Below are 24,832 nucleotides of genomic sequence, written 5' to 3'. Positions count from 1 at the left end.
TGGATTTGCAATTTTGGATGCTTTATTACCTAAAGTCAGAGAGAAGATACAAAAGCTGTTTTATTTACCAAGAAAGTGCACTAGGCCTGTGGAAAGCTGGTCCTTTTTGCTAAGCTCTCAGATATTAGAGGCAGTTGGCTAGACGGCTGTGTTTTACATCCCAGCTTAACATTTTCGAGGCTGCTGAATAATGTAGATCCTTTTCAGTGGAGTGACCTTCTCCAGAGCAGGTCTGGGTTTTTGATGTGCCATGTGCATTATTGCTGGAAATTTATGGCTGAGCTAAAGGTGAGGAGGAAAGAAAAAAATGAGCATATTGGATCTTTTTGGTCATAAAGTATTAAAGTAGGTAGAAAATAAAACAGCTGGTCAGAGGAATTTCACAGTTTTGTTTACTTCTTTGATAGTATCTTTTTTTCCCATAGCACCTCTAGCTCTGTATCCATGGATATACTTGTTAACCTGGGTTTTCCCTCGTTAGTGTGTTTCTAATTTTTTAAAATTATAAAATATATTATATATAGGATAATTATATAAATTATATATATATATATATATATATAATGTTTTGAAGTGACATTTTTAAAGGTAGAAATATCTTCATCAGTCCTCCAATATTAGAAATTATTCTGGCACTACTATGCATATACGGAACACTATATGCTAAGAAGGCTATGGGGACATTGAAGAGGGTCCTGGGGTGGGGAGGAAGAACGCCTCAGATGCCAGAAGATCAGAAATAAAGAGCCTCTGAAAGAAGTTAGGGGATGTTTAGGTTGAAGTACGTGAAACTGGCCATTTTATAAGGTTCAAATAAACAGTCTGGGAAAGAGAAGGCTGAGGAATGACTTATTAGCTTCAGGTAACAAAAGTTCTCACTAGTCATCTCTGCAGAAGACATCTATGAGGAAATGAGCTTAAACAGATTGAAATTAACACAGACTGAGAATTTGACAGTAAGAGGAATTTCATATGGAACCAAGAGACCTTATGGAATTTACATTAAGGACAGCTTAAGATGGGAAGGATGCCCAATGTTGCAAGTCTTTCAGGCATAGTTTTCCGAGGAGAATTTGGACCCAGAGGCCTTTCGGTTCCATTCCAGTTCTTGGTTTTCAAGCCCACTGATTCAATATAAAGGTACTTAAGAACACCTTCCCTAGCCAGCAAGGAAGGGATGCCTCAGCTCACTAGGAATTTAATTTATCACTATTGAACTTAGATGCCCTTGCCTCGACACTCAAATAAAAGGGGAGATAAACTTTCATGACCCCAAACATCACACTGTTTATGGTTTGTTTGGGCTCTTCTAAGCCAGGGAAAACATATGTTTCTTACATCACTTCTCAAATGTCCCTGAGCTCTGAGCACACAGCATTCCCTTTCATGTGAAACTTGGCTCCAGAAAGTTCTTTCTTCTTGGTCTTAAACAAATTAAACATACTGGAAGAATATACACTGAAGTGTTAACAATGATTATCTCTGAGGGGTAGAATTATGGGCAATTCCTAGTCTTTTTCTTTACTTTGTCTTTGTTTCTCTAAAAGTTTTCTTTACAATGAGAAGGTAAAAGTTATGTAATAATTAAACCCAAGGACGGTCTATGCTGGCATTCTAGTACAAAGGAAGAAACATAATTGAGGTATTGGTTATAAGTATTACTTTATAATCTAACAAAAGAGCTGCTGATTTATTGTTTTGTCAGATCAGATATCATTGGGCCACATGACATACATTTTATAGTGTGGTAAGGGCAGAGTGTTTTGTTTCGTTTTTCTTTTAACGTTAGAACCAGAAGGAAACTTAAGAGGTCATTGACTTCAGTAGTTTTCTTCCAGACTAGGTGTCTTTAGCGTCAACTAAAACAGATGGATTATTTCAGGTTAGCTCTAAATCACATTCAAGAGATTACAGGTAGGAAGACCTACTTGGCAAGTTACTTAAAGTCAAATGTAAGGTAAAGGGGGGTGGGAAAGGAAACGAACAAATAATTCTGATATAACAGAAAACTGGGCGATTAGCCAAGGTGAGATGGATGGGGCAAGATGACAAGGTGAGAAAGAAGAGAGAAAACCACAATGTTGATTGTTGCTCTTAAGGTGTCAGAGTGATGATGGGTGGAGGCGGGAAAGGAAAGGGGAGAGGAGAATGGTGTGTGAGGATACACTTATCGCTTAATTTGGCACTAACTCATTATTTGATCATTTCCAGGGTTATCTCCACAATTCAGGAGCTACCTTTTTTGATCATTTAAAAACTTGCGATACAAAGAGGGAAGAGATATGGGAACATATATATATGTATAATTGACTCACTCTGTTATAAAGCAGAAACTAACACACCATTGTAAAGCAATTATACCCCAATAAAGATGTTAAAAAATAAATAAATAAATAAATAAAAAATTGCGATAAAATACATAAAACATAAAATTTACCATTTCAACAATTTTCAAATACACAGGTTAGCAGCAATACATACACTTACATTGTTGTATAGCCATCACTACCATCCATCTCCAGGACGTTTTCATCACACCAAACTGAAACTCTGTACCCATTAAAGAATAATCCCTCATTACCTCCTCTGCCAGCCTTTGGTAACCACCATCCTACCTTCTCTCTCCGTGAATCTGACTATTTCATGTACCTCATAAATGTGAAAGCAGGTAATACTTGTCCTTTTGTGTCTGGCTGATTTCATTTAACATAATGTCTTCAAGATTTATCCATGTTGTAGTATGCGTCAGAATTTCCTTCCTTTTGAAGGTTGAATAATATTCCATTGCATGTATATAGACCACATTTTGTTTATCCATTCATATGCTGATGGACACTTGGGTGGCTTCCATCTTTTAACTATTGTGAATAATGTTGCTATGAATACTGTTGTACAGATATCTCTTCAAATTTCTGCTTTTAATACTTTTGGCTATATATTCAGAAGTAAAATTGTTAGATCATACAGGAATTCAATATTTAATTTTTTGAGGAACTGCCATATTGTTTTCTATAGTGGCTACACCATTTTACATTCTCACCAGGAATGCACAAGGGTTAGGGGCTACCTTTCAACTAAGGCATTTAACTGAGGTTGTAAAAGCTCTGCTGAGCTGCTTCTCAAAAGAGGAATGCCACAGATCAGAATGAATGGGAGACTGCCCCTAGGGGCTGTTGGCCATCTGTGAACTGGTCTGGCAAAATTTAGGGGGAAAAAAATCAACAGGATTGAGAAAATAGTGGAAACAATTCTGGCAAGGATAACAGCCTTAGATAAACTGCCCATAATTATTAAATTACAAATGTACAAGTTGCAGAGGGTAAGGGCTTTATAGGGACAGGTGAAAACACAACCAGAGAGTCAAATTCTCTTTCTCAAATACCCCACCCACTCAATCAGGAGCATCCTAATATAGAAAAACTTGGGGGTTGTGGGTGGAGAGTCTACAAAGGGTCTACCTTCAGATGATGGAACTGTAAATAATAGTCAATCATTAAATGCCCTGATTCTTTCCTGTAGATTTTAAACCAATGGAGATAGGAACATTTTATATTCAAGTCCAGACTAGAAATAAGTAGGAATAGCTTTCTAACCTACAACCTGTGCTTTAGTCTGACATCTTAACTTTGGGGACACTTTGGATTTTTCATCATTAATCTTTGTAAAATGATAGGGTTTGTAGAATGAAAGGTGTTTGTCTGACTCATTAGGGTAAAAGAATCTAGGTTAACCCCACAAGAGAAAGAAGGATATGTGTAAGGATTCTTCCTGGCTCTGGCTCCATCCCATAAGGGGCAAAATATTGAACTTGAAAAGCAGATCAATAGAAACTTCCACATTGAGAATTTACCTTCATTTTTGGTAGTTGTGACCTCAGAGCCTACATTTTTCGTTTCAGAGAAAAAGTCAAAGAAGTATATGGTAAAAGTCTTTATGATTAGAGCTATGAAAGAAGTTCTAGAAATTAAAAAGTCAGTGGCAGGTTTTGTTTTAGAGCCTGAAGTCAGGTGGTATTAGAAGACTGGCAGCTCTTCCATTCATCTTTGAAGGGTGTTAACTTCCAACCTGAATGCTGGCACTTAGATTTCCACACCCCGTTAAGCAAAGTGCTTAAAACAAAACATTCAGCTTGAGTCAATGAAACTCAAGGATCATCCTACACAGAACAAGAGAAACCTTTTTAGATTTGCAGATGCCTTTGATAGTTTCCTTTCCCCCAGGATCCCATTTCACATACATCTCACTAACTTTGGCCCTGGTGACATAGCTGGCAGCTTGAAAAGTGGCCCCAATTTAACTAGGCTTCAACATTCCACCCCCGTCTGCACTATAACCCAGCCCCGTTACTAATGGTTTAACTGGATACTTTTATGTTGGGAGAAGCTTCACAACTATTGCCAAACTTAACTTCTGTAACTATCGAGAGAATGAATATATTTGGCAGTAATATTCTCTCTCAGTCCTTGCCTTAAAATAATTAAGTAAACGAGCAATCGTAGATCTCAGGGGAGCTACGTGACTCTAAGGGGTAGATGGAACTTGGTCTAAGACCAGGTCTCCTAGATTTTTATCTTAGAGAGCTTTGGGGTTACACAACCCCTCTTCTGCAGGAATAAACACATGATGTGGCCTGTCAGTGGGCAACATGAATTCTCTCAGTATTTAGGGCTGTTAGAGGTGGGAAAGACTGACTAGAGAAGAAGGGAGGGTCCTACGTACCTAGAAAGGTAGTGGGGAGTGAAGTCTGTGTGCAGATGAGTGGGGGACAGAGTGGGAGGGAAAATTTTAGGCTGCTTCCCACTTAGATTTGTACAATTCCAACCTCTTGGGAACTGTTTTCCAATCTCCCAAATCTTAAACCCTTGGTTGGCTTTAAAGTAGGGTATCCAGACATGATTGGCATAGAAATTTCCTGCCATGATTGAATGGTTGCTGAGCTCCTATGAATAGGGCTATAACTGTCACTGTTTTGGACTCTAAGTTCTTAAAATGGTATGAGAATTAACATGGGTTCTAGGAACTAGACATAATTCTAGCTGAGGGCATGAAGGAATGTTAATAAATGCAGAGGCTATGACCCTCATTTCTGCTACTATATTTCTTCTGGCCAGTTGTATATTGTTAGATCTTCATGACAATATATATTGTTGGAAAAATCATTGTAATGCAGATGAAAATTTATCATCAGATATCTATCTCTCTCTCTATATATATTTTTTAATAAATTAATTTTATTTATTTTTGGCTGTGCTGGGTCTTCATTGCTGCACACAGGCTTTCTCTAGTTGCGGAGAGCAGGTGCTACTCTTCCTTGTCGTGCGTGGGCTTCTCATTGTGGTGGCTTCTCTTGTTGTGGAGCACGGGCCGTAGAGTGCGCAGGCTTCAGTAGCTGTGGCATGCGGGCTCAGTAGTTGTGGCTAGTGTGCTCCAGAGCACAGGCTCAGTAGCTGTGGCGCATGGGCTTAGTTGCTCCGTGGCATGTGGGATCTTCCCGGGCCAGAGCTCGAACCCGTGTCCCCTGCATTGGCAGGTGGATTCTTAACCACTGCGCCACCAGGGAAACCCTAAATCTCTATATTTTATATGTCTTATTTCTTTATATTAGGCTGTATAGGTATGCATTTCTTTTAATTAAATTTATTTATTTATTTTTGGCTGCGTTGGTTCTTCGTTGCTGCTAGTTATGCGTTTCTTTTCATTAAAAAAATAAGGTATAATTTATCTACAGTAAAATAGATACCCTCTTTAGTGTTTAGTTCTATGGGTTTTCACAAGTGCATACCATCTGTGAACACCACCACAGTCAAGATATAGAACCGTTCCTTCACCCCCTAAAATACCCTCCTGTCACTTTGTGGTCAACCCCTCCTCCCACTCTCTGGCAACCACTGATCTCAGCAGATCTGTTTCTTAAAAGGCATTGGTCTTTCCACCCCAGGTTGACCTTTTTTATTATGAAATCCTACTATGCTTCAGGTTGAATTATGGATTCAGGCAAGATTTTTCTTAGCTGTAAGGGGTCATGTGGATCCCACCGACTTCCATATTCAAGACCGTGACTTATGGTAATCTTGGGACTTGATTTTATTGCTGGCCTCTTATCCTTTGCCTGGATTCCAAGTGATGCCCTGTAGGATATCTCCCTGGGAATAGAAGCTAACACTTACTGCGGGCTAACTGTGTCTGGCTCTGTGCTGAGTCCTTTGCACATGTTCTATACCTTCATTTTATTCTCACAACATCTTCGTGAAGTGGATACTATAAACCACATTCTCGTTTACATGTGAGGAAACAGAAGCACAGAGAAGTGAAGAAACCTGCCCAAAGACACACAGCTAGCAAGTGTCGGAGTCAGCATAGGACCCAGGCACCTGATATCTGACGCCAGAATGCCAGAACCTGTTCTAACCAGTAATCTATGCAGTCTTAGCCACAGACCTATGCCAGTAGACATGGAGCTAAGTGTTAAAGCGGCTTTAAAAAAAAAACAGATATAATTGCTGTTAAAAATATTTGTAACAGCACACCAACTCAATATTTTCTTATGATTTCTAAATACAATTTATTGTTGTTATTTGATTCTTCTGTTTATCTTTGAGATTCAGAAGTGATATTTTTAACTGAAAGGGAAAGAACCCTTTATGTCATAGACATATGCACGTGTCTATAATAAACAATAAAGGCTCTGGCATCATACCTAAAGCACAGCATAATCAACCTTTACTGACCACTCTCTTTAAACATTTTATTTTGGGTTAACATATATTCTAGAGGAATGTATCTATTCCACTTAGCTCTACTTACTGTGGACATTCTATTGCCCCTGAGGAAGAAGCATTTAGTGGGCAGGGGCCGGAGAATGTGCGTGGCAGGTCATCATCCATCCCTGCCGTTCTTCTAAAGTCAGGAAGGCAAAGAGTCACTTATGACCGCCCCCCTTCCGATCTGATGGGAGAACCAAGCCGCCCTACGTGAGAAGGCTCTGTAGCTTTCGTCTATCATTAAGATCTTGCCTGATACTACTTGCCTCATGGGCTTCAGACACACCTTTTCTTTTCATTGCCATGAAACAGATGTTACTAATTAGAGCAGAGAGTGCAGGCAGCTTGCTCTGTGTCGGGCACTGCTCTAAGAACTTCCTGTGTGTGAACCTCATTGATTCCACTCAACAGCCATCTGAAGTATGTATATCCTCTTCCTTATCTTCATTTTACAAATGACGAATCAGAGGCACGGGATCAGTAACTTGCTCTAGACCTTAGAGGTAGCAAGTGGAGAAGCCAGTGCCAAACGGGGGTCTCAGAAGTCTAGCTGCACAGTTTCTACTCTAATCTTTTTCAGACCCCTGATTTTGGTAATAACACCAAGTCTTCCTTCTGCGAAGGACACCCGCGCAGTCCTGTCTCTTCAATATATATGGGGGCAGCAGAAAGAGTGGTCCTTCAATGCCTGAATTCAATGCACCCGCCCCCTAGAAGTAGAATAAGGACCCTCACTCAGCTCACTTACAACATTTAAAAACAAAAGATTGAATCCAAAACTAAACCACTGTCTATGTGGGAAGAATTTTCCGAGTTTCCTGAGCTACTTAGAAAGAATTCAAGATACAGAAATAAAAATAGCAATGGTCAACCACCTTCATAAATAGACTTTACTAGATAAAGTCAGCCAGTGCCCAGGCTTCCTCCAGCCCCCAAATGGGCAACCCTCCACCACCCACCCTGGCCTCAAATCAAACATTTCCTGTTGGGAGGGCAGCGGTGGGGAGGAAGTTCAAAAAGGACTGAATTCCCAAAACACAGGCTGCCTTTTTTTTTATAACAACAGGCCAGTGTTTCCAATAAATATTTGGGATGGCAACGTCAAGTTCTGCCAATTTGGCATCATGATTCTTGCTTAATTTACTATGTTATTTTTGAAATGATTTATTAAATAGACACTAGGAATTTGGGAGCATCAGCTTTTCTCATCAAAACCACTTCGTGTTCCTTGAACTGAGAGCAGACTCTTTCACAAGGACATCAAACCTCTGAGCTGGAAAACACCCCAGTGGTCATCAGCTCATTCACCCATGCAGCCTGATCGGCTGGGTGAATACTGGCTGGGAGCATCACGTGATGCACCTCACCCACGGTCACCTTCTCCAGCGTATCGTTCAGGGCATCCATCGTCTGTATTTTGGCAGCATTCGCAATGGCACTGTGAAGATGAAAAGAAACTTCACATAGAAATGGAAACTTTCCCACTAAAGAGGCTAAACCATTTTTACAGAGGGTTTTCTACTTGGCCTTTAAACTTTCATTCTGCTTGGCTACTTCTGGAAGACAGAAATAAAAATTTAAAAAGTCCTACTCTGTATGCCCATGTACTACAACGAGCTTTGCAGGCCAACTTATTATAATTAATATTTTAAAACTTTTCATCAAAGTACAACATGCATGCAGAAAGGTGCACATGTTATCAATGTGTAGGCTGGTGAACATTCACAAACTTGGAACACTAGTCAAACCAGTTGCCCCTAAGAATAATCATTACCTTGACTTACAGCCCTATATATTAGTTTTGACTTTATTTGTATATCATAAAATGTACCATACAGCAGGTACTCTTTTGTGTCTGGCTTCTTTTCTCGGGCCAAGTTATTTGCTAGGAGAGTTTCAATCAGGGCTGAGCTTACAGTGTAATTTCTTGAAGGGAACTCTGCGCTTGCCATACTTTTTTCTGGATGGTTTGTGTTGGTTAGTAGAAGTTATTGGGATATGGACACAGATTGATGATGCTCAGAAATTTATTTTCTACGCTATATTTTTCAAAAGCTATTCTCCTAGAAGATATAAGGAGGTGTTTGTCCACAAAAAGGAGGAAATCCTATCCATGCAAACACCCACAAAGCAGATATAAAGAGCAGAGGTGACTCATGGGGGAGCTAGGGAAGCTTCAGGGCCTCTCACTGCACAGTCTCCTTTCAAGGCCCTGGGAGGGACCCTAGCCATTTCATATTTGTAATTTTATATTATTTTTCCTTAAAATGGTCCTCCAATTCTATAAGATTCAGCTTCCACATACCTGTATCTATCCCTGGTAAACAGGACAAGAGAGCTATTTTTCTGCTGTTTTAAGTTCTGTAGCGGTCCAATTCCCATCTTTTAATGACTATTAGAAAGCAATTGAATTTTTTTTTTTTTTTTTTTTGCGGTACGCGGCCCTCTCACTGCTGTGGCCTCTCCCGTTGTGGAGCACAGGCTCCAGACGCGCAGGCTCAGCGGCCATGGCTCACGGGCCTAGCCGCTCCGCGGCATGTGGGATCTTCCCAGACCGGGGCATGAACCCGTGTCCCCTGCATCGGCAGGTGGACTCACAACCACTGCGCCACCAAGGAAGCCCTGAATTTTTTTAAGAGGGTTCCAAGCAGCACTTTATGACTCTCTAGGCAGCTCCTCTTCCTGCAGTGTTCACCTGATGTTAGAATTAACAGTAAGTCCCTTTTGCTGAGGCACAAAGAAATGGATGAACTGTCCATGGCTGCCAACTAGAAGGTCATTTCCAAGCTATGACTCTAGCTCCTGAGCCCCTGGCCCAGGAATGTTTACCGGTGTCACACTAAACAGGGCTTACACTTGAGTCAGGTTTTAGTGGCAGGATAGGTTTTTGAAGTTAACCGGCTGGCAATTCAATGACAGTGTAACGTCATTTACAGAGTGCTTTCTCTGTTCTAGGAACTGTCCTAGATGCTGGGTCAGGAGATAAATAATATGTGACTCCCACCCTTGAGGACTTATAGCTTTGCTTTAATTATGCGATAGTTATTTTCTGATTCAGAAGAAACAAAAGCTTAATGCCAAAGGGGCAAATTTTAAAAAATTGAGCTATAGGGCTTCCCTGGTGGCACAGTGGTTGAGAGTCTGCCTGCCGATGCGGGGGACACAGGTTCATGCCCCGGTCCGGGAAGATCCCATGTGCCACGGAGCAGCTGGGCCCGTGAGCCATGGCCGCTGAGCCTGCGTGTCCGGAGCCTGTGCTCCGCAACGGGAGAGGCCACAGCAGTGAGCGGCCCGCGTACCGCTAAAAAAAAAAAAAAAAAAACAAAAACGTTGAGGTACAGCTGACATATAATATTACATTAGTTTCAGGTGTACAACATAATGATTTGATATTTGTATATACTGCAAAATGAGCACCACAATAAGTCCAGTTAACATCCCTCACCATACATAAATGTTTTTTCTTGTAATGAGAAGTTCTAAGCTGTACTCTCTTAGCAACTTACAAATATACAATACGGTATCATTAACTATAGTCATCATGCTATAATTTCATCCCCAGGGCTTAATTATTTTATAACTCTAAGTTTGTGCCTCTTGATCTCTTTCACCCATTTTCTACCCCAGACACCAATCCCCTCTCCCCCCAGCTTTGGCAACCACTAATCTGCTCTCTGCACTTATGAGTTCGAGTTTTTGCTGTTGTTGTCCTGTTTATTTTTCTTCTTAGATTCCATATACAAGAGAAATCATATGGCACTGTCTTTCTCTGACTTATTTCACTTAATATAATGCCCTCAGTGTCCATCCACGTTGTTACAAGTGGCAGGATTTCCTTCTTTTTTATGGCTGAACAGTATTTCTCTGTTTTTTGTCTCTATACACTCTCTGTGTGTGTGTGTGTGTGTGTGTGTGTGTGTGTGTGTGTGTGTGTGTGTGTGTGTGTGTGTGTGTATCACATTCTTTTATCCATTCATCTGTCGATGGACACCTGGGTTGCTTCCATGTCTTGGCTACTGTAATAATGCTGCAGTAAATGTGGAGGGGCATGTATCTTTTCAAGTTAGGGTTTCATTTTCTTCAGACAAATACTCAGAATTGGAATTGCTGGATCACATGGTAGTTGTAGTTGTAATGTTTTGAGGAAACTCCATACTGCCTTCCACAGGGGCTGCACCAATGTGTATTACAAGCTATCAGTGGACAGAGGTTCCCTTTTTCCCACGTCCTTGACGCAGCTTGGTATTTCTTGACTTTTTGTTAATAGCCATTCTGACAGATGTAAGGTGATATTTCATTGTAGTTTTGATTTGCATTTCCCTGATGATTAATAATGTTGAACACCTTTTCATGTACCTGTTGGCTATCTGTATATCTTCTGTGGAAAAATGTCTATTCAAATCTTCTGCCCAGTTTTAAACTGGCTTGTTTGCTTTCCTGCTACTGAGTTGTATGAGTTCTTTATATATTTTGGATAGAGTATTTCAGTTTTTAAAATTTTAATTCTTATATTTTAATTTTATTATTTTTTATTATTATTACTTATTTTATTTTTGGCTGCGTTGGGTCTTCGTTGGGTCTTTGTTGCTGTGCGTGGGCTTTTCTCTAGTTGCGGCGAGCGGGGGCTACTCTTCATTGCGGTGCACGGGCTTCTCATTGCGGTGGCTTCTCTTGTTGCGGAGCACAGTCTCTAGGCACATGGGCTTCAGTAATTGTGGCGCACGGGCTTCAGTAGCTGTGGCTTGTGGGTTCTAGGCACGCGGGCTTCAGTAGTTGTGGCTCGGGGGCTCTAGAGGGCAGGCTCAGTAGTTGTGGCGCACGGGCTTAGTTGCTCCGCGGCATGTGGGATCTTCCCGGACAAGGGCTCAAACCCGGTCCCCTGCATTGGCAGACGGATTCTTAACCACTGCGCCACCAGGGAAGCCCAGAGTATTTCATTTTTAAGTAGAAAAATCCTCTAAAAGTTTCCTTCCCAGAAATTGAGAAGAAAACTTTTAAAGTGATCCAAAAAGTAATTTTATACAGAAAGAAAAAACCCACAAAAAACCCCCGAGAAATTCCATAGCCTATTTCCCTCCACACTTTCTTTCTGAGGCTGTTACCATTTTAACTCTTAAGGATGTATCTGAGCATCCTCTATTTCACTCCTTTTGAATCACTCATGAGCTCACCTATGGAAACCATCCTGAAATAGGCTCTGAAGCGCCTCTACTTGGAGGAGCTAGTTTCACATGTTCACTTCTTTTTGAAGGCACTATTTTTCTTACCCAAGGCATAGAGGGGCTGGGCCATTTGTACATGAGATCCAGCCCACGGCTCTCTGCTTAGCTCTGAGAAAGGTGCAGTGTGTCAAGTTTACTGCGGAAGGAGCAGGGAGAGAACAACCTCCGTATCCAAATTCCTTCCAGATGTGCCAAATACGGTGGCCATTATTTTCTAAATAATTGAGTGAGGAATTTAAAATAAAAGCACATTTATTTTTAATTCGGATTTGCCTCAGCGGAAAGCATATTACAAACACAAGGCCAGCTTAGGGACAGTACTTTAAAGGCTAAGGTGAAAATAAGATACAGGGATGTGAGTCCTGTTTGGATGCATTCAGGACCTTGCTTTTTAAGCAGGAGGCAGTTGCGCTGGCTGCAGGGAAGAGGAGGATGGGCAGAGAGAGTCCTCCAGAGGGTAGCTAACCCCCTCTCCGATGCTGACCCCCACCCCACCATGCCAGCTGCCTCTAACTCTAGTTAGTAAGTGCCTAGGGAGCCTTGGTTTGTCCTAAGATTCAGCGAAGCCTCTGACTTCTGGCAGTAGAGTCACTTAAAAATCAAGATGAAGAAGGGAAAGAAATTAAGCAGAGTCCCCTACCTTGTTTTCTCTAATCCTCTTTTCTTGGTGTGTCTCTCCAAGAGGCCGATTTCTTGTTTTTTGGAAATTCGCTTTCCTCCAGCTTTCACTATAAACAAATGAGCATCAACAAGGGAGTCATATTTAGGGCAGCAAGAGAAAGTTTGCTTTGTTATTCAAGGTATGAATTTATTGTAGATTTGAAGAATTTCAGGACTTTTCGAAGAGCTAAACTTTAATCTAAAACAACATAATCAAAAGGTACCCTGAACTAGCATAACAGAAGAAAAAAATATTTGGGGCAAACAAGGTGGGAAGGAGAGAAGGGCTAAGGTTTTTGCTTGTCTGTGTTGGGAGAGGGGGACCTGAGGCTAAAAAAGGCAGAGGTGTTTACACCTTCGATTTGGGGAGGAGATAACAATTTATTCCCTCAGGCATTTTACTGAAAAACATTTTTTCTTATTATCAAACCAATTACATTCTTCATGACAGCAACCGACAATTACAATGTGACCCTTCTGTTTTCCCACAAGATTAAAGTGCAAGGCTTGCAAAAATTTTTTTCAACCAAAGCTTTCAAAAGCTAGATTGAAGAATGAGCCAAAAGTTGGGGCATGTGGTGGTAACAGGCATTTAATTCAAGAGAGATGCTTCTGATCCCACCAGATGCCCACCTTCCATCCCAGACCCCAAACCTCCGATGTTGGAGGAGCTCAGATGTTCTAACGAGTAATTAAACTGCATCAATAATCCTGCCATTCCAGAGATCAATTAGTGTTAATTAGGCTACAGATGACCTAACAGCAATTCAAGTGTTTAACAATGTCAGATGAAATCAACTTTTGAAAAGGAGCAGCCCATTTCAGATTGCAAGTCAAAGCAAATACTTTTTTCTGTTCCCAGGAAATCTGCACATCTGAAATCTGACAAGCTCAAATGAGAAAAAGCTAAACGGACATTGATTTGTTTGAACCTAATTCTTTTTATGGAAATGTCAGATTGGCAATTTTCTAAAACTGGCTCCAATAAAGTGAAAAATAGGAAAACCTATTTCTCAATGCCCTCGTGAATTGACTTCAGCATTTTTCTTTTAAAATTATTATTTAATAAAATTTTTTGATTATGTAATAGTACATGCATAAGGCACACAATTCAAAAATCATGGAAAGGTCTGCAGTCTCCCTTCTACCATTATTTTTAGGCCTCCAGTTCATCTCCCTAGATACTGCTAACGTTAACAAGTCCCTATGTATTCATCGATAGACATTCTATACACATACCTATATATTTTATATATTTTAAATGGCAGCATACATTGTTCTACAACTTGTTTGTTTATACTTTTCATTCAGTCACGTACTTTGGAGTAAGTTCCCTATCGATATATATATAGAGAGAATATCTTTCTTTTTAACATCTGCTTTAAAATTTCTTTATTTGAACATTCTGTGTGTACTTAACCAATTTCCAACCGCTGGCCATTTTAGATGTTTCTAATCCATTGCTATCACAAACAATGCTGCAATGAATATCCTTTGCATATATATAATTTTGCACAAGTGCAAGTATATTCATGGGATAAATTCCTAGAAGTGATCTTGTTAATTCTTAAGAGTATGTGCATTTGAAATTTTGCTAAATCTTGCCAAGTCACCCTTCACAGTGGTTGCACCAGTTTACAATCTCACCAGCCACGATGACAGTGATTGTTTCCCTATACCTCAAGCAACAGTGAGAACTAGAAAATGTTTGGCTTTATCAACCAATAAGAAAAAGAAAGGTAATTTGCCTTTCTAATATTTTATTAAAAGTTGAGCTTATTTCTGTGTTTCAGAAGCCAGTTGTATTTTCTTTTATAAACTGTTCACATTTTTGGTCCATTTGTCCTGTTGGACTTCTGTTCCATTAACCTCTCTGTTTATATGCCATTACAACTTTATTTTAATGATTGTAGCTTTATAAAATATTAAAAAAAATTTTTTTTTTTGGCCACACCATGCATCATGTGGGATCTTAGTTCCCTGACCCGGGATCGAACCCATGGCCCCTGCAGTGCAAGTGCGGAGTCTTAACCGCTGGACCACCAGGGAAGTCCCTAACATGTTTTAATTTTGATAGTCCTTCTTTGCTACATTTTCTTTGCAGAATTTTATTAGCTATTCTTATTTATTTTTCCATATGAACTTCTGAATCAGTTTGTCAATTCCCTCCAAAATATCCTGCTGGTAGTTTTTTTTTTTTTTTTCTTGCGTTATGCGGGCCTCTCACTGTTGTGGCCTCTCCCATTTGCGGAGCACAGGCTCCGGACGCGCAGGCCCAGCGGCCATGGCTCACGGGCCCAGCCGCTCCGCGGCATGTGGGATCCTCCCGAAACGGGGCACGAACCCGCGTCCCCTGCAACGGCAGGCGGACTCTCAAGCACTGCGCCACCAGGGAAGCCCCCTGCTGGTAGTTTTTTAATGGTCTTGCTTTAGATTTATAGATTTTTTTTTAAAGGGAAAATTCGCATCTTTATATTCCTGGTTGCTCTCTATTCAAGAACATGGTATGCTTTTCCATTTTCTACATTTTCTTTTGGGTCCCTCAGTAACTTGTTCACATAAATCTTACACATTTATTGTTAGGTTTATTCCCTAAGTATTTTCTCTTTGTTGCTGCTGTTGTAGTTGTAGAGAGGGTCTATTCTTCCATTATAGCTTTCACAGATGGTTGTTCTTATATTAATATCATTGATTTTATACCCAGATCTTATTGAATTCTCTTATTATTTATAATATTTTTGTTGACTCCCTTAGGTTTCCCAGGTTAAAAAAACTTATATAATCTGCAAATAATTATAATATTACTTTCTCTAGAATAATATTAAATAGCGGTGATGATGGACATCTTTGTCATCCTAATTTTTAATGGATTGCTTTTAGTGTTTTCCCATTAAGTATGATGTATATACTTAGTTGGATATACACACACACATATTTACAATATATATAATGTATATTCAAATATGTTTCTTTCATCATATTAAGGAAATATCTTTCTATTACTGTTTCATTGGGCTTCAAAAATTACAAACACACGTTGAATTTTATCCAATGCCTTTTTATCATCATGTATATAATATGGTTTTTCACCTTAATGAGGTTAATTATATTAATAGATAAAAATTTTATAAATATATATTAATGAATATTTTACTATCAAACCATTCTTGTGTTCATGGAATAAACTCCACTTGGTCATTTTGAATCACCAAGTTTTTTTTTTATTGATTATAAAGGCATCTCACCAGACTTCTGTAATATTAGATACAGTCCAGGAAAAAAATCCTATTTTCATACATGGTCTGCTTTAAATTCACACACACACACACACACACACACACACACACACACACACACATGAAAAAAAGGCATACAAAATAATCAGCAACAGAAATGAAATAATGTGGAAACACCTTCTGAATAGCCCTGGAATACAGAGATGAAATAAACCAAGGGGTGGCTTTTTCTGGAAGACTGCTTGAGAAGGGTGTGCCACTGTATGAGGAGTGGTGTGGTTCACAGTCTCTTCTACCAAGCGGAATCAAATCACAACAGATCTAGACCTAGAGCTTGAGCCTTCAGTATCTCTCCCAGCAGTATCTTTCATCCTCCTTATGACAAACGCTTTTAAAACATGGAGTGCTGTAACTACTTTCCTATTAGTGTTCCTTTTGTTTTCTCTGATGCTTTTGTTTTTGCATGTTTTCTTCCACTGGTTATTATAGCCAACTATAGAAGCACACTTGTTATGGTTAAAATAAGCAACAGTTAAAAGTGAGAAGACCTTTGAAATGTTGAGCTCTGTGCCACTCATTTGAAAGAGCACAATTTAGAGAATGTCCAGATGAGAGCAACCAGAGTGAAGGAGCCGTGTCAGACAAGGGACTGGGAAAACTGGAAAGATGGCTTCTGAGGAAGCAAAGACTCAAGGGAAGCTTATGGTGCCATCTTCAAGGAGTTTAGGGGCTGTCTTGTGGAGGAGGAATGATTTACTGGTAAGGAAATGTTACCTAGGGTCAGAGAGCTCTACCCGCTCCTGTGCTCTGTGACCTTGGGCAAGATAAACTCCTCTGAGGCTCAGTTTCTGCGTCCTTCAAAAGGGAATAATACTGATTGTTTAGGTTGTCCTAGGGAATAGAGGTGACATAAGCAGCTGGCACATGGTAGGCACTTAATAATTAGTAGTTATTATTATTTCTATTTATGTTTTTCCAGAGGAGAGAATGGAAAGCAAAGAATGAAAGTTCCAGAAAGGCAGAGTCTGGCTACATATAACTGTGTTAAAGTGAGGAAGACTGCGTAATACAATAGTATATCTCTGGTCCCTTAGTGTGTTAAAGTAAAGAAAAGAAGTGCATCTGCCATGAATATTTTTAGAAGGATTTTGGGGAATTTGGTAGAAGTTGAACTAGATGATTTTTATTGTAAGGTCTTTACTATGATTCTAACTCTTCCCATCTACCTACAAAAGAAAATCTATCATGTCCCTCCCTTTTGAAAGGATATAGTGTACTCAGAGAAACAAATCCCAAAAGAAATGTAAAGAGAATGTAAAGGACTTCCCTGGTGGCCCAGTGGTTAAGAATCTGCCTGCCAGTGCAGGGGACATGGGCTCGAGCCCTGGTCCGGGAAGATCCACATGCTTTGGACCAACTAAGCCCGTGCACCACAACTACTGAGCCTGCACTCTAGAGCCCACGAGCCACAACTGTGGAGCCCGCATGCCACAACTACTGAAGCCTGTGTGCCTAGAGCCCACGCTCTGCAACGAGAAGCCACCGCAATAAGAAGCCCACACACCACAAAGAAGAGTAGCCCCCGCTCGCCGCAACTAGAGAAAGCCCGCGTGCAAAAACGAAGACCCAACGCAGCCAAAAATAAATAAATAAATTTATTTGTAAAAATCTGTAATCACTTACATAATTCCACGCTTAGGTCCTTTCAATACGCAAAATGAACTAGAGATTTAAAAATGTAAGAGAGAGATGTTTTGGATAGTTTCGTTAGAAAATCTACATTGATATGGAGAAAATGAAACTCTGCTTTCCTGTCTCTGAGTGAGAGGTATAATTTTGTGGCCACTTTTGTAGTTTATAACTTTTCGAAAGTTGACCCTTGAGTTTAGAATGCTATATTGCACAATTTTTCTTGCAGGCTTATCTTTCTTTATCTTAACTACCCTCTACCAAACACTGTGCAAGAGCTTCTTTCCTTCATTAATCAGTGGAGAATGTGTGTGAAAAAGCTGACCACCACAAAGGTTTGGGCAAACTCTGCCTTGTGACTTAGAACGTTCATTTGAAGATTTTAATTAAAAGGTTAGATGTTTGCAAAACGCTTACTTTGCATTCACTGTTGAGTTTTTGGCATATTCTAAACTGTCAGTCAAGACAAAAGACTCTCATCAGGAAAAGCAAGGAGAGAGGGCTTCAGAGGGAGAGGGCTTGACCTGGGCCCACTTTACTGTCACGTCTCTGCCCCTTCTCACCAGCTATGTGGCATTGGGCACGTCCCTTGACCTTGCTGACTTTCAGTTTGCTCCTCTGTGAAACAAGGATGAGGGTACATCATCAGTCTGCAGTACTGGTGCTGTGTCTAGAAGGCTCTGTGCAGTGCCAGTCACACAGGATTGAGTGAATAGCAGCCGTTCTTGTCATCAAACCCCTGTCCCTGTGACCTGTGGGGTAGTGGGTCTCGTAACCTCTCTGTTGAACCTCACAGATCAACTCCCAGAAGTTGACACGAGCAGACTGGAGTGGAGAGAATTAAGCCTCTGGTGTTTGCTTTTTAAAAAAACCATACTAGCCCTTCTGCAGCTATGGTTTCCTCCCCATTTTCTGCATTAGTTTCACCCTTGGGGATACACTCCCCAAACTTCCGTCTCTTTAATGAGCCAGAAAATGGATTCTCTCTGGGGGTTCTCAGTGGTGACCCCTTTGATGGCTCTGACTCATTTGCCTTAAAACAAATTAAAGTGCAAGGAATATACAAAAACTCATGAACTGCTGCTTTTTATGGTTCATACTTGGTTTCCTTGGATTACCTTCTACTCACACATTTTTTAATGTCCAGGTAATGGAGTTCTTAAAAACTGAGAGCGAGGCAAACCAAAGCAGCAGAAAATCCTTAGCAGGAAAGCTAAGCTTCCTAGAGCCCAGGCCGCCTCATGGTTAATGTAGTCTTGTTTCACAGCATAAATTTATAACCAGGATCCACAGAGGTACAATATATTATAGTAATATACATAAAAGAAAAACCACTAAGCACCCCCTATGTAGGTGGGAAAGTTACAGCTGGCTGACTCTGGAGCGGTTTCATTTTTAACCATGATGGAGCAGGCACAGGTATCTTTCCCACTGCAATTTTATTCTGCTCTGATGACTGCAATAGTGCCGAATGCAGCCTGCAAACATCAGGAGGTCTTGCAATTGAGGAGAATCATTTCTTTTGATGGCTATGTGTTTTACTAGGCCTGCATTGTACAGGGATTAACATTCATGTGCTGGGTACCTTACATAGGTTATCTCCTTTAATAGTCATAACAACCTTACAATATCAATGTTATTTATTACCGCCTGCTTTAGAGATGAGAAAACTGAGGCTCAGAGAAGTGGAAGGGAAGCGGGGTTTAAATCCAGGACTGTCTGATTCCAAAGGCCATGTCAGACCTTTCACAGACCTTTCATCATGTCTGTGTCCTACTTTCATGGACCTGTCCATTGCCTATAAAAATCAGGTGAAATTTAATGGAATTCTGGCAATGTATTATTTTTGTTCTATAAATACAATTTTGTACAGTAGCTATCTGGTTCAGACTTAAAATATATAGCGAGACAAGCTGAAGGATGAGGCTTCTTTGCTCCCTTGTTCTCAGTGGGGAGGCAAAAGTCTTCCTTCATCTCCATTCTAATTATCCCAAACCTCTTATCTGTAGTGTCACAGTTCATAATAATTAATTGTCATACCAGAGGCATTGTGACATGCTTGATGGCGTCAGGGTGGGCTATGTACACAGAGTAATTAGCAATCATTAGTGGCGGAGACAGAAAGTTCCCGGTGGTTTCATTCAAACTTTCACTTGGTTAAGTTTATCCCTGTGATCTTTGTGCATAAACGTCATTTAGCAAATCAAGTGTTAGCTGAACTGTTTTATGAAGGATTGGGGTGGAAGTGGCGGGAAGAGAATGGCGTTTTCTTTTGTCCTTGTGTAGAAACTTCTAATAATTTGCATCGATAGTTCTTGATCATTAATTAGCATAATAAATTTTAAATATAGATAATGTTAAATATTCCTAAATCCAATGACAAACATAAAAAGTCAGGAGTCTGCCACAGGAGACCAGGACAGGGTGCTGAGAAGTGGAAACTCAAAAGTAGTAGTAACAATTCTGACTTTGGCTGGGCTGCTCACCAGAAAGCCACTGAACCTTGTGTCCGTTTTTGATGCTTTGTGAAGTTTATACCTGCCATCACCCTCTGCAGCAAAGATGATTGAAATAACCTTGGCTTAGAGGAGCCAAAGAATGATACCAGTAAATAAATTTTGTTAATGGAGAAAGGCAAGAACAAAGAAAGAGGTCAAGTTGTTGAGGTATTTCTTAAGGAAAAAAAAAGAAAGGCAGTTAAAAGAACATCAAATCAGGGGCTTCCCTGGTGGCGCAGTGGTTGGGAGTCTGCCTGCCGATGCAGGGGATGAGGGTTCATGCCCTGGTCCGGGAAGATCCCACATGCCGCGGAGCGGCTGGGCCCGTGAGCCATGGCCGCTGAGCCTGCGTGTCTGGAGCCTGTGCTCCGCAATGGGAGAGGCCACAATGGTGAGAGGCCCGCATACCGCAAAGAAAAGGAAAAAAAAAAAAAAAGAGAACATCAAATCAGCTAAAAATAGGCCTGCATGCCTCAGCCAATCTATATGAACATATGGTTAAGTACAATAAAACTAATTTCCATATTCCAGGGAGTTGATATAAATAGCATACCTTTTTTACAAAAAGAAAAAAACTGTGGATGCTTTGCAAAATGCCTTGATAGCTACCTTTTCCAGTCAGCCCCTCCCACGCTAGTATCCTTATTAAAAAGTGCTCCTCAGCTTGGTGACAGACAAAAGACATTACTGATCACACTGCCCGACCCCAAAGCCTGAGAAGGGAGAGAAAAATTGGGTTGCTCTCTTCGGTGTGGAAGCTGGATTGGCTGGGTATGAAGTCGGATGATGTACAGGCATCTTCGGGAGACTGAGTCCGAAAGCTGGGACCTCTAGGGAGGAATGTTTCCATGGCAGTAAATTACCTTCCAGGTGTGAATGGGTCGCTGCTAACCTGCAGCCAGGGAGGGAAGGTCCAAGCTCACCACCTGCTCCTTTCCACCAGTGCCCAATCCCTTGTACTCCCACATAGAATTAGGTTTTCATTCAACTGGGCCTGACAAATCCCCAGGTGATTTTTACACAGAAGCCTAAAAGGATCAAAGACAGAAGGAACTCAGGTTGGAGGAAGTTAAAGGAACAAGGGGAGGTTGAGAGCCTCTGCTCTGTTGGGGCACCTCTGTGGAAGGCACAGCGTGGAAGGAGGGGCAGCAGCCGCCGAGGGGTCTTGCTGTCTGCAGGACAGAGGGTAGGTGGGCAGCCTACCTGCAGGAGGATGTCCCCCTTTCAATGCGGAGAGCTGGACTTGCACTTCACTTGCCATAGCGCGTGCCCGGGCCAGGGTCAGTGCCGGTGCTCTGGAGGCTGAGTGCGGCTGCCCCACTGCACCCTGGCTTTATATGGGCTGTGGGCGGGGTCCCTTAAGGGCTTTGCTGAGCAGCAACAGGGCTCGTCTTCTACCTTTTCTGGGAACCTACATTTTGGGGGCAAGTTTTCTCTTAGAAGAAAACTTTCTTATTACTCCCTTCATCTGAGAAGTCAAGGTAGACAGCTAAGGGGACTCTTTCTTTCACAGGATGAAGGGGAAAGGATCAAGCTCAGTGGAATTCTTTTTCTAACTATTTATCCATCGAGTTTGTATGGTGCATCTACAATGTGACAGGTTTTGTCATATACTCGCATGACAAGGAGGGCAAGACAAGATCTTTGCTTCAAGACATCAGTTGTTTTAATGAGGAGGCAATTATAAAACAAAGTGTGATGCCTTTGTCTCAGTCTTTGCAATTTTAAGCATCTATGATAAGAAAGTAAAATTGGGGATGTGCACAGAGATTTCTGCAAGGGATGGTAATCATATATTTCTCTCTCTCTTTTATTTTCTTTTTAGTATTGACTGGAATCCACATAAACACCCCCAAATAGAGAGGGATAGTTAAATAAATTAAGATATAGCCATGAGAGTACTATGTACTCATTACAAATTGTGTTTTTGAATAATATTTAATGATGTGAAAAATATTCATGATAAGACAGTGAAAAAGCAGGCTATAAACCAAAAGATGCCTGCTTTGTTAAAGAGAAAAAGTACAAATGTAAGCTTAGGCATTATTGTATCTCCAGTGCTATCAAAGTTCAGCAAAAGGCAGGTGCTTAGAAATGTCTCTTTGCTCTTCAACACAATTAAAAACTTCCACTCTTCAAAAGACATTGTTAAGGAAATGAAGACCAGCCCCAAACTGGGAGAAAATATTGGTAGAACTTATTTCTGACAAGTACTGGCATCTAGAATATATAAAGAACTCTTACAACTCAATACAAAGAGAACAACCCAATTTAAAAATGGGAAAAAGGGGCTTCCCTGGTGGTGCAGTGGTTGAGAGTCTGCCTGCCGATGCAGGGGACATGGGTTCGTGCCCCGGTCCGGGAAGATCCCACATGCCGCGGAGCGGCTGGGCCCGAGCGTCCGGAGCCTGTGCTCCGCAGTGGGAGAGGCCACAACAGTGAGAGGCCCGCGTACCACAAAAAAAAAAAAAAAAAAAAAAAAAAAAGGGAAAAAGATTTAAACAGAAACTCCATAAATAGAGATATTGACAACGTGTAAGCAAATAAAAAGTTGCTCAACATCATTAACTATTAGGGAAATGCAAATTAAAACCACAATGAGCTACACCACATATGTATTCATATTAGAATGGCTCAACTAAAAAAATTGGTAAAGATGCAGAGCAACTAGAACTCTCAAACATGGCTGATGGGAATGCAAATTGGTAAAGCCACCTTGGAAGTCTGGTATTTCACATAAAATTAAACATATACTTACTACATGACTAACAATTTAATTCCTAGGAATTTTCCTAAGAGGAATGAAAACATATGTACACATGAAAACCTGTGTGCAAATGTTTATAACAGCTCTATTCTATAATTGCACAGAGTTAGAAACAACCCCAAAGTCCATCAACTGTAAAATGGATAAACGGTGGTATATCCATAGAATAGAATACTACTCAGCAATAAAAAGAAATGAACAGATATTTGCAACAACATGGGTGAATCTCAGAAGCATTGTGCTAAATGAAAGGAGACTAAAAAAGCCACTTATACAAGTCTATTTATATGACATTCTTGAAAAGTCAAAATTACAGAACAGAAATCAGACCAGTGACTGCCAGAGGAGGGGGTGAGGAGAGAGTTTTCATCATAAAGAAGCAGGAGGGGAATTTTGGGCGTTGATAGAAATGTTCTGTATCTTGATTGTAGTGGTGGTTACATTCATCATACATCATACATACATCACACAACGGTGAATTTTACTGTATGCAAATTATACCTCAGTAAATAAAAATATCTATTTGTTAAATAAATGAATGCGGATACTCCAAAATGTTGAGTGGTTGTCTGTAGGTGAGAGTATCACCTGTTGAATTTTACTATCTTTTCTCAGTTTTTCTGTATTGTTTTTAAAATCAGTAGAAACCAATTAAATTGTTTTGGGGGGGAAAAGTATGCTATAGCATTGACCAAGGTAGGTACATGCTATGGGAGCAAAGAGAAGGGATTATCCAGGTCATAGGCAAACATTCTGTGAGTGGCCTTTCCTGCAGTGCCCTGGACTAGCAGCTGGGTTTCAGAGGTAACACTGCCCCTTCCTTGTTTTCAGAGAATCTCACGGTCTCGTGGGGGATGTAGAAGGTGAGGTGAGAAGGCTAAGAGGATTGCTTTGGTGATTGACAAGGGTTACAGCAGCAAGGTTCAGTAGAAATTTCTGTATCTGCTCTGACCAAAAGGGTAGGCACAAGCCACATGTGATGTGAGCACATGAAATGTGGCTGATGCAACTGAGGAACTGAATTTTTAATTTTAATTAAAATAATTTAAATATAAATAGCTACATGTGGCTTGTGGCTACTGTTTAGAATGGCTGCAGCATAAAAGCTAGACATGTGACTGTCGCCCAGATCTCACTGATTACCCTCTGCTTCTACAGGTTGCAGATGGCAAGGAGGACATCAAAGGGCAACCACCTCTTAGGAGAGTCTGTACTGAGGACAGCCCAACTGATGGGGCTAAAACATAATGCATGCCCAAGCGAGGAAGACTTCTTCTGAGCACATGCTGCTTTATTTAACCATGATGTCATATCAAATAACTTTCCTTTTCACCTCATTCATATGCAAAGCCTTCAAGAGTAGACATATGTTGTGAACCCCCATAGGGGGAGTTAGTAGGCAACATTTTCAGAGTTGTCTTCATCATGAAACCTTTGTTCGCACGGCTCTGAATAACAACTCTTAGAGGTCGTGCTATTGAAACCCAAGTAGGAAAACTCTGATCTAAGGTGACGGGAGTGATGGTGTTCAGGAGGTGATGGTGAAAGAGAAATAACCGAGGAAACAGAAGAGTTGGTTAGAATCCACAGGGCATCCTCTATTCTCCCAACACTACACATTGAACATGAGCCTCATGGAGTAATAGGTAGTAGGCTAACTTTTGTTGTTCCTTTTACCCCAACATGGAAAATAAGTATAAGTTAATAACATGACTGTAAATGAGGATATATAAAAGACAGCATGACCTCTAATGAGACAAACAACTGTTTTACTGTAGAAACATCCATAGAGGAGGGAGAGAAGGAAAAATGAGGCCACCGTGGTTTTCCTCCTGGGTTGCCCCTTCTAGCACGTTCCTCCCCACTCTGCCACCATCTGCTTCCACAGGAACAGGAGGCCCAGAGTCTCAATCCTGACTCCCTTGGTGCATGTGTACCCCACGGGGTAGCCCTCTCAGGGGGTCGGGCTTCCTTGCTCTGTCTTATATTAGTCACTGAA

General features: G+C 40.8%; 1 protein-coding gene across 1 annotated transcript; it reads right to left on the bottom strand.

Moving 5' to 3' along the window:
• DAPL1 (death associated protein like 1) lies at positions 1–21,376 on the bottom strand. The gene is made up of 4 exons (XM_007446455.1): positions 21,270–21,376; positions 12,624–12,711; positions 8,139–8,199; positions 1–282 (listed from the first exon to the last, which is right to left on the bottom strand). The coding sequence occupies exons 1-4, from the start codon at positions 21,325–21,327 to the stop codon at positions 166–168; spliced, it is 324 nt and encodes a 107-aa protein (XP_007446517.1). The 5' UTR covers positions 21,328–21,376; the 3' UTR covers positions 1–165.
• Between the last annotated feature and the right edge of the window lie 3,456 nt (positions 21,377–24,832).

This window comes from Lipotes vexillifer, unplaced genomic scaffold (genome assembly GCF_000442215.2).
Source record: "Lipotes vexillifer unplaced genomic scaffold, Lipotes_vexillifer_v1.1 scaffold173, whole genome shotgun sequence".
Classification (NCBI taxonomy): Eukaryota; Metazoa; Chordata; class Mammalia; order Artiodactyla; family Lipotidae; genus Lipotes; species Lipotes vexillifer.
The sequence above is the reverse complement of the archived record's forward strand: the minus strand, read 5'-3'. Positions and strand labels throughout refer to the sequence as shown.